The sequence below is a fragment of the Sycon ciliatum genome, chromosome 12 (assembly GCF_964019385.1).
Source record: "Sycon ciliatum chromosome 12, ocSycCili1.1, whole genome shotgun sequence".
Classification (NCBI taxonomy): Eukaryota; Metazoa; Porifera; class Calcarea; order Leucosolenida; family Sycettidae; genus Sycon; species Sycon ciliatum.
Window position 1 is genome coordinate 8,391,704 of NC_088654.1, and position 11,100 is coordinate 8,402,803.

An 11,100-nucleotide genomic window follows, 5' to 3' on the forward strand; every position below is an offset into this window, starting at 1 on the left:
CATGAAAAGTTCAGACATCACGCATAGAGGATGTGTCTGGGTTAGTAGAGTCCACGGCTTCGCATGTTTTGGGTCTGGATTTCTACGTTCAGATCACGTTCCCTACAAGTATAATCATGGTGGCACACGCGAAGGCTGAAAAGGAAAATAAGCGTGCTGTACTGATCTGCTGGTATCGTCAAAATGCAGGCAAAAATCTGCAAACATTGGCAGGGGAAATTCCCAGCACACATTTCATGTGATTTCTCTACGCGAGTGTAGATACAGTAGAGTCGCGCGCCCAAGAACGTTGTTTCCAAGGAGTCAGCCTGGGAAGTTCTTATCTTCAGCAATCTGGCTACGATCTTGTAGCACGTTCTTAGAAACAAACCGCACTGGACCATATGTATCCCACAAGCTACGAGAAACCAACCCCGCCGTTCTTAGCTTTAGGCTGTGGCGTTCTTAGAATTTCAGGCTGGACGTTCTTGGGCTCCACGCTCTTCAGCGCGCGACTCTACTGTACAGAAATGCGAAGAGTGTTCCCAAGTTTCTCCTGTCGCGTTCCCGTAACATACAGCAGGATCTCAGGTTCCTGCACAAGAACGATGGTAGAAGGCAGAATCCAGCCCTTACCTCGATGGAGGCAAGGGCTGGATGAACAGCGGTAAGGACCGAGTACGAGTGACTGGAATGTGTTTCCCGTACGCACCCAAGCCGACTAAATTTGGAAATGGATACACGTCATGACATGCACACCAGTACGACATGCTGCTGCACAACATGCATTGTGTTTTGTGATTGTTTTCTAGTAGTAGTAGGAGGAGGAGGAGGAAACATGTCATGTGATGTGAGTTTTCGTGGGGGGGGGGAGGGAGGGGACAATCGCCTGTGTGGATCAAGCGCACAGCTTCTAGCGCTCGGGCTGCCGTACTCACCCAGCAACCTCGTGCCATGTCACTAGATATTATGGTGGTGTTAGTCGTGTAGGTACCTCGCCACAGGCCCACAGCCTTCACCCCCTCCCCTCCCCCCCCCCCCCCCCCCCCCACCGGTCCCACCCCTCTCACCGCACCGCATTACGCCACGCTTGATATTCACGCAACCACGTACACTTGTCACCTCAGAGCCAATATAATTATGTAGATCCCACTTGATATTATAGTCTGAAAATACACATAACTTCCGACAATGCACACTGCAACCCCAAAGTGATGCTAACTTGCAATGAATCAGGTCAGAGCAGCACCCATAGTGGACTTGATACGAACACACACATATGTAAATATGCAAACACGCGTGCACACGCGCATGTGCGTGCACATACACACACACACACACGCAGACACGTTGTACACCATGCCCCTGGTGTGAAGAGAGTGTTTGCTAACTGCTATCAGCTAATGAGGCTGCTTGTCCTTTCCATTATCTGCATGTTTAAATAGACATACATACACATACATACACATACACATACATACACAAACAGACACATACACATACATACACACATACACATACATGCACAAACAGACACACACACACACACACACACACACACACACACACACACACACACACAGACATACCATACTTTAATTTTTGTTAAAACGTCAGTGCGGTCTATACTATGATAATCAAATGAACGGTGATAAGCAGGGTAGGTGTCAGTGTTTCTTGACCAAAAAATCTGAATGTGCCTTTTACTCCAGTGCAGCTTATGCTCCGGAAAATATGGTTAACTTCAGATACTTTGACTGCTCCCGTTTTCCTGAATAAGGCAAACTCGAGAATAAGACACTTTCCCATGAACACTCCAGGGACGTTATTCGCAAGGCTGACTGTAGGCAGGTTTTGCTTGAAAGATAATGAATAATATTATTGTACTATCTGAATTCTCTGCCAACCGGGTTATGGTTGTAGTCAGGAGCACTATGCGTCCTCGCCTTGTAACATGCTGTCAAAATCGAAAAAAAATGTTAAACTACCAAACAAGGCTTCCTTGTAATATTATTATACTATCTGAATTGCACTACAGAGGTGAAGGGGGAGGGCAAAACCTGCTCACTTTACCATTAGGGTAAAAGAAACAAAATTCCGACTGAATATAGCTACTGTGGAGCTACATCTGTGCCTTAGATCTTGGCAGGGTGGTGGCGTTCCTCAGGGTGCAGAAAACTGATTGTAGCCGAGTCCCCGGCGCACCGTGACATATTATGCTAGATAGTTTAAGAGATTAGTACTCACTGAAAGTGGACGAAGCTCTTCCTTTGGTCATGTCTGTCTATGTCCTCGCTGGCTTCAGAACTATGCAGCGCACACAGAACAAGAATGCACGGAATCGCACACTGTAGAGTTACACAAAAAAACGCAGCTGGCAAAACTAGGAGGATCGGGGAAGTGCAGCAGGGGCGTTGGACACGCTATGGTCACAACACCGTACCACTCTTCGTCCCAGGTACCCCGTGAATCAATAGAATACACTGGTTTGGGCTCTAAATTTCCAAAACATTCCGGCAGAGGCGCCACCCCAATCCCACGAGTAAAGTGAACAGGTGGCTGACCGTACCGCCCCAAACTGATATCTTCCGACGCCCCTGAGCAACAGGATCACAATACCAGCACACTGACTGTTAAAAGCACAAAATCCAAAAGAACTAACTTGGCTTGAGTCTGTAGCATTGTGATAGTGTGCAATAGCTTTATTGACAATAACTGGATTCCGATTAGTTTACATGTACTGCATGCTTCTCACCACATAGGGAAGCAGCCCTGGATTGCTCAGGCCCGTCCTCTCCGGTTGAGAGATCCATTGTAGCTGTCTTGGACTTCTTTACTCGCATCCAGACAAGAAGCCCCTGGTTAGTTCCCAGTAATTTCTGATCAGCAAGATGAAGAGCAGATTCAGAAGAAGAAAAATGCACTGAGGACAGGATCTGTACCGTATTTACTGAGTATAAGTCACGCTCGATTATAAGTCACACTCATTTGCAAGTCACACTTAATTGTAAATCACACTTGATTATAAGTCACACACTCATTTTCAGGTTTGATGAACTGTTCGAATGGCGTATGCACCAAAGAGACCATGTGTTTGAGTGTTTGAGCTGAGGTTTCCATTGAACGCGCTGAATCCTGATTATACAAAAACCTTGAACACAAATTAAAAAATTCTAAGCACCTGCAGCCTCCATTGCAGCCACTTACACATTACTCACAAGGATACCTCAACTCAAACAGTCAGAATATGGTTCTTTGCTGCATACGTCATGAACGTTTCGGTCATGGCCCATCCTTGGGGAGAAAATAATCCCATGGAACGTGAGCGATGCAGATACGATTTAAACAAAACTTCTTTAGGGGCCATCCATGAATAAAGATAATTATTTAGAAACGAAAACTAGTCATTAAGGGGGGAGGGGGTTGAGCGCCTTTTCGTTTCTCGAAAAATATCAATGCACAGTTTGTATGTGGCACGACCAGAAAAGAAAAGAAAATATATCGATACTATGCACCGTTTGTAAGTGTTCGATTCTGGGGGAGGGGGTTGAAGAGAAATGACTAGTTTTCGTTTCTAAATAAATATCGGTATTTTATCGGATGGCCCCTTACCTGGAAACACTTGGATTCCTTCAGTGCTTTGCGATACTTGCGCCTGAAAAGTCGCATACCGCTCTGAGCGCAGGTACTGGCAGAAACGTCAAATGTGTTTTCTTCCCTGTGCAACTGCAGTCGATATCCTTTGCACTCCACAACACCTGCACATGAGCAACAACAGAATGAAGAGAAAATGATGTGGGGATATCACAATAAAACTGCTTCTAGACCGGCGTAGGGTTCATACACAAATCATGAAATAGCGTAGGCTGTGCCGGTACATGAGAATTTCACCCCTTGTCGAGGAGATAGTGACGACTTACCTCCACTACCCGTGGCATGCAATTTAGGTGTACAGTGAATATCGGTTATAAAGTCATCGGACATAGTGATAAACCGGCTATATTGATACAAAATGAAAATATCAAAAGCAAAACAAGAAAAAGCCAGTCAAATTATCATTATAACCAATATATCGTATATAGCGATAAATCGGCTATAAGGATACAGAATGACCATTCAAAACACCTATTTGTGCAGAAAAATTATCGTCTATAGTGATAGCAACACACGAGTGTGAGGCATTGATGTCTCGATTTGGAGCCACATGCGTGTTTTCATAGGGTATTCTGGTCTGGTGCTTCCTGGATGATGCCTTTGGGCCAAGACGTTCTTCACTCTAGACTGGAGAAGGTGCAGTAGCATCCATCACGTATCAGTACGCTACATTAGCGCGATCGAGTACCCACACGTGTATAACGTGTATGTATGACGCGCAGTTGAAAATCGCCTGTAGTGATATACCGGTTATAGTGATAAAATGTGAAAAATCAGAAGGGCACGTTATAACCGATATCTACTGTACTAGAATTTCGGTGCCAGGGATCAGCCAGAGTTCAGGTGTAATGTAGAATTACGTGACACGCATTGCCTTCACATACAGTATGATCTGTAGCCTTTTGATAGGTGGCATTTAAATTCAGGTGCCAGGTTCCTCTACTGAAATTACAGGCACACCGAGAACAACGTGATATATAGTATGCAAAAACCAGTATAACAAGTACCGCAAAGTACCGTTGATCCCCCCCCCCACGCCATGTCGCTTCCCAGCTGGGTTTTCAGCAGGGGGGCGGGGATTAGATCAAGGCTGTCAAGTCCAGTACAATGTCCACCAACGTGGAAGATCAGACGCGATGTGCTGGATTGTGCACATTTTCATCCTGGACTGGCACGTATTGTGTACAGCAGTGCATGCGTCGGTCCCACATCGTATTTCGTTGTATACGCCGAAGTCGCTTCACAGGTAGAAAATCGACAGGGGGCGGGAAATAGAGAGGGTCAGATCAACGGTACTTTACGGTAATCTGCATTAGCTAGCAGGATAAGCACACATCGCATGTATATTTAGAATCGGTGTCTGTAATCTGCACTTCGTGCTCGAGGCTCCTTTTTCAGCTTCTGGAAAATCGACACAAGTTTCTAATCTAAAAAAATAAACAACTGACTGCTATGCAAAACAACAAAGGTAAGCTAACCAATTCACTGTTGGCGCATATGTTGGTGCTTGGGATGCGAAGCGCAAATGAAGCAACATAATCAATTCAATAAAAAATAACCCGACATCAAGCGACACAGATTTACTGCTATTGATTGGACGTTCCTTATCGGCTTACCTGAACTAAAGAGAGGCCCCTTTGCGCTTGTGCCTTGGGATTGAGATACTTGAAAAATGAGAAGAAATAAGCACACAGTGCATATATATTTAGACTAGGTATCTGCATCCTGCACTTCGTGCTAGAAGTCTACCAAGAGCAAATTTTACGAAAGAAAAGCAAGTGTTGAAAATGAGGTAAGACGACTTTCTGGAGTGAAGTTTCACGCCAGTGGCCGGGCCCGAAAACTTGGTGAAATGTGAAGTGAAGTAGTGAAGAGACTGTGGCCTGTGTGTGAGGCTGTGTGTTGAAGTTGAATAAGCATGTCACAGGGGATGTCGGAATGTATTTTAGCGTGGTACGGTCAGTCATCTGAACTGTACAATTTACTCGTGAGGGAAGTGTGGCTGAGCCAAACATTTTGGAAATTCAGAGCCCAAATCAGTGCATTTTATTGTATCACGGGGTACTTGGGGCAAAGAGTGGTACGGTCAATACCGTAGTGACCATACCGTGTGCAATGCCCCTGTGTCAAATTAGAGCTTGTGATAACTGAGTTCCCCCTACAACGATAGTCAAGCACAGACACATCCATTTGCCTGTGCGTCACGAGTAATATACCTTCTTCTGCTATGGGCGCTTCACTATCGGTGCTTGGTGCCGCATCTGTGGAGAGAGAAAAGGACCAGTGAAACACAATGTGCTTGCAGCACCGCATGCAAACAAGAGCACGGCATATCGTCATCCATTTTATCTCCGCGCAGCCCGGGAATCGGCAATGGTAGATAGTTCCCCGGGCAGCTTGGTTTGCGACACAAGGGATTTCACCAAGACTGGAAGTATGTTGCATATACATTTAGACTAGATATGTGCAGTCTGCACTTCGCGCTCGAATTCTACACAGAGAATAGTTACGTAAGACAAACTAGTGTGGAAAATGGAGCAAGACGTCTTCCTGGAGTGGATTCTGCTTCTCCTGCTCCCCTTTTACCCCAATGCTGGGCCAGGCCATGCCCGAAAATTGGGTGGAATGCAAAGTGATTCTCAGTGAAGAACCTTTGTTAGGTGCTGCATAAATCTTATCACAGTAGGCCGGGTGAGTTACCCCTGCAACGAAGCACTGACACCTTTCTTCGCATGTATTTTCACGAGTGACATACCTTCTTCCACTCCAAGGGACGGTTCTGGCAATGCTCCACTATCGGCGCTTGGTGCCTTAGCTGCAGTGCGAGAACATAAACCAGCAGAACACAACATGCTTGCACCACACGCAAACAGGGAGCATGGTGGTCGTCATTCATTTTATCTGCATGCAGCCCAGCATGAATAGGCACTGGCAGATAGTTCCCCCGCCAATTTGGGCTGCTGCACAAGGGGTTTATTTCACCAAGAGTGCGGCGGGTTTTCCCAGCTTGAGGTGTCAGGAGAATTGTGGTATGATCCACCAGGCTCTTTCTTTTTTTTTAACTGAGTCCAGTGTTATAAGGTTCATCATTCAGTTTCCCATCCCAGGTCCCCCCCCTCCCATCACAGGTCCCCCCCTCCCATCACAGGTCCCCCCCCCCCCACCCCCCCCCCATCACAGGTCCCACACACCCACACCCCCACCCCGTCACATGTCACCCCCAATCACAGGTCCCACCCCCCCCCCCCCCCATCACAGGTCCCCATCTGAGCCATAAGCCATTCTTGTCATCAGGAAAATTACTCCATGATTAAAATATGCTTTGGATCGTATGGATTGCACTGTTTGAGGCTGGCGCAGCTTTCAGAACTGACCAAAGGTGGCGAAAATATCAACCTCGCACGCACGCATGCACGAGCATGCCCTTGTGAATTGACAGTACTCCCTGCCTTTCCACATTCCTGCCATTCTATAATATGTGTCATCACTGCCTTGCTGCTCTGCGCCGTCAAATAATGTGTGTGTGTTTTTGTAAAAAAAAGTTAATATAAAACTTACAGCTGACGCAAACCACTGGCTTGTTCAAGTTGCATTCGTATCTGACCACGGTGTTGGTGGAGACCTTGAAGTACTGACAGAACCTCTTTCCCGACTCGAGGGTTGTATCATTGGTGAACAGTTCCACGCCGCTCACATCGTTATCACGCAGGATTGTGGATTCGGTCAGGAGCTTGACTGTGCATGCTCTCTCGTCGCCCAAGGAGAGAATAGGTCGGCCACCGTGCAGTTTACAGGCCTCTAGAGCATGCTCGAAACCGAAGGCAATCGTGTGGTAGAGGTAGATGCCGGTCTGTCCGTTAGCGACACAAGTGGAGTTGACGGGGCTCTCCCCTGATGCACAAAGGTAAACAGCGAAGCATTCCAAGATACCCTGCACGGAAAACACCAGCTAAAGGTGGGCCAGGCCATCTTATTGATTTCCCTCCATCTTAGGTTCTTAGGTTCCCTGTGGTATTTACACTTGGAATGTAAAAAGATGGATTAAAAATGGGTGGATTAAAAATGGGTGGATTAAAAATGGGTGGATTGAAAATGGGTGGATTAAAAGGGTGGATTAAGGTTTGTCTGTGTCCTAAACAATGGTAGGATCAAAGGCGCAGATGCAGCGCCTAAACGCCTTTGATCCTAGAGGGTGGTGGCGTTCCCACGGCGGATGCGGAAAACTCAGCTTCCAGCCGAGTCTCACGCGAACCGTGAATTTTTTTTTTTTAAACAATGGTATTCTCACAATGCTTAGTAGTATAATATTCAGCTCCCCGGTGCTTTCACCAATAGTCTTCACATCTAAGCACATGCCCTCATATTTGGTAGGTGGCTTGTGTCAGGACCCAAGCCCATGCGCTTGTATGGGCGGAAATACGTTGACTAGTAATCAAACCGCCTGTTCTGCCTTCGTGCCAATTCTGAGGCACGTAGCCGCACCTGCACAAGACTTGTACTGGCACGAGCCTCCTCCCGATTTGGTTATTCCTCTCTTTCTTATTTAGCCGCTGACCGCTGGAACTCAGTTCCGGCATCGGTCCGGCTCGCTGCTTCACCAAGTCAATTTCGTATCACAATCCTAGATTTGCTAGGGTACCCCGTAAGGAGACCATAGGTCTGTGTGGACTGCCCTAGAGAAATATGAATAAATTCTATACTATACTAAATCTGTGAGCAAGTCGGAGAAGTTAAGTTGCTAGGAATGGAACAGCAATAGTCCAGGACTGTCGGCACCAGCTGAATGTGTGAAACAAGCAATCACGACCCTGACTCCTGACCTAGATCTTACCTTTCTTGCGGGCGCATACCATGGGGAAATGGGTTGGACCTGGCGCATACCGTTCTGGTCCTCCGTGCCACCAGGTGAGGTCATCGAGTTGGCAATACACAGAAGACTTCCTATTGCCAGTCACTGTCGATTTTGCACAGCTTAACACGTTGTATCTTTTAAAATAAGGCTCAGCGATATGGACAGGAAGAAAGTTATCAACCTTCAAGTTGTTGCCAACAGCACGGAAGTGTGGTGCATCGACCAATCTTGTGGAGCCGATGTTAACATATCTCCCGTCCGGGTAGGCATATGTCTGGTTGGTGATGTGTCTGTGGCACGCTTGAGCCTGTTCATGGCTGATAAGGTGAGCACCCTTTGTTTGACAATGTTTCTCCGTACCTATCCAGTCAGAGATCGCCTGGCTGGTATAAATTTGTGTTTTCCCATCATCACAATCATTCCAAGACGCCGCTGTAATGTCAAAAGAAGGGAAAAAGCACGAAAATTTCTTTCGTAGAAAAGAAAAAGGACCAAGGAACTACCAGTTACGTTATAATGTCCACTAACTCCACTTGATTCCTTTTTTTCCATAAATTATATCCTTGGCTCTCCATCTGAGTCCAAACCTTTCTTTCATTTTAAATTGAAGGGAAGACAGAAAGGGTACGAGTTATGAAGCATGCCCACCACTATAGCAAAACAATAAGCAGTCAGAAAGTGCTATAACTGGGCACAAACTCGACAGGCTACTGAGTGAGATTTTCAATCATTTTCACGGCAATCGTTGCTCTGGGGATAGCGAAAGTTGGTCATGGCTGAGAAAACCAGAAGATCTGATTCCTTAGAAGTTGATTGTACAGAATACTTGATTGCACAGCGATATCAGTATAATGACCTTCAACACATTAACACATCAGAGGGCAGGGTGGTAGTTGCTTCTGGTCATTACTACTACCTGCTCTGTGTTTGTCAGCCTACAAAAACAGCTGCTCTCTATTTCTCCCTCTGCACCTCTCTCTCTCCCTTTCTCTCTCTCTGTCTCTCTCTCTCTCTCTCTTTCTCTCTTTCTCTCTTTCTCTCTTTCTCTCTCTCTCTCTCTCTCTTCTCTCTCTCTCTCTCTCTCTCTCTCTCTCTCTCTCTCTCTCTCTCTCTCTCTCTCTCTCTCTCTCTCTCTCTCTCTCTCTCTCTCTTTCTCTGCCTAGGTATATGACCTTGGTTGCTATGGCAATTGCGGGCGCTTGCCAACCGCACAAAAGGCCAGTACGGGGTGCATGCCGGCCGGTAGGAAAAGGATACGGAAAGAAGCAATGTACGGGAGAAGACACCTAACAGAACTATGAATACAAACAACTAGACTTACAAGCCAAGGCTAAGCCAAGGACAGCGAAAAGAATTGCAAGTTGGAATGCCATTGTCTCCGATAACTACCAGATTGGAACAGACAATAAAAGTCACAGACCAAACCACAGAAGTACCCACGTGGGCAGCAGGCAAGTTATTGGTTGATTTTACTTCAAGTCTCAAAATAAACAAGGGTACTAGTAAACGCCACCACATCCACATGCTGCCACCACCAAAACAAACCCACACATAACAACAAATACACACACGTGTGCACACACACACACACACAATAACAAACAAACACACACACACAACAAACACACACACACAACAAACACACACACACAACAAACACACACACACAGCAGCACACAACACACACACACATGCATCCCAGGCACACTTGCTGCCACAGTGATCTACATGTACATGAAATAGGGAAGTTTCTAATCTAAAAAAAAAACAAAAAACAAAACATAGACTGATATGCGAAACAACAAAGATTGAACGGATTCACTGTTGGCGCATATGTTGGTGCTTCTGATGCGAAACACAAATGAAGTCAAATCACCAATTCGATGTAAAAAAAACCATCAACATCAAGCTACACATAGTTGCTGCTATCGATTGGACGTTCCTTAATGGCTTACCTGAACTAAAGAGACGCTTCTTTGTGCTTGTGCCTCGAGATTGAAGGCTGTACACACGGGAACGAGGATCGGATATTCGCTCGTGTTGTTCTGCAATCGTAATGCTTGAAAACGAGAAGAAGCCGGTAGTGTCTTCGCTCTTCGTGGTAACAAAGATGTTACTTCCACCCTTCAAGTGGTTGTTTCGCTATGATCTGCTGGAGAAGGCAAGGCGAGAGCTAGATTTATGGCAGTTTAGTAATAGAATGTTGCAATGCGTCTTCAGCCTCTTGCAATAGAGGTTATGCGATAACGTCAAATCCGCCATATATAGGAGCCAGTTGGGGTGGCAAAATGCCCAAAGCGGGTACAGAAACCCCTTACATGTATATAGAAGAATTTGGGGTGGCAAACGTACTGTATGACGTGTATCGCATAACCTCTATACCGGTGTGAAGAGTTCTTAGACCGGGAGTATCATAACTACACTATGGTATTATCAAGAGTAGATAAACAAGAGTGTGCAACTCGCGGATGGGTTGGCCCACGGCGGAATTTTTTGTTGACGTAATCTTTTCGACGACGCACGCGCTGCGAGTCTTTCGGAAAGTTTTCCCTCGTGCTCTTGGCCCATTTGGCCGGGCTTTAAACTACAAGGTCGGTGTCCAGCACGTGCTCTCA

At 46.2% G+C, this 11,100-nt stretch overlaps 1 protein-coding gene across 1 annotated transcript; it reads right to left on the bottom strand.

Annotated features, from left to right (window-relative positions):
- Window positions 1-1,117: 1,117 nt before the first annotated feature.
- Window positions 1,118-10,659, bottom strand: LOC135828954 (uncharacterized). The gene is made up of 11 exons (XM_065341386.1): window positions 10,441-10,659; window positions 9,807-9,870; window positions 8,465-8,917; window positions 7,192-7,524; window positions 6,389-6,448; window positions 5,850-5,894; window positions 5,250-5,297; window positions 3,592-3,737; window positions 2,735-2,858; window positions 2,227-2,286; window positions 1,118-1,408 (listed from the first exon to the last, which is right to left on the bottom strand). Exons 2-10 carry the CDS (start codon window positions 9,856-9,858, stop codon window positions 2,264-2,266), a joined length of 1,284 nt encoding a protein of 427 aa, XP_065197458.1. The 5' UTR covers window positions 9,859-9,870; window positions 10,441-10,659; the 3' UTR covers window positions 1,118-1,408; window positions 2,227-2,263.
- Between the last annotated feature and the right edge of the window lie 441 nt (window positions 10,660-11,100).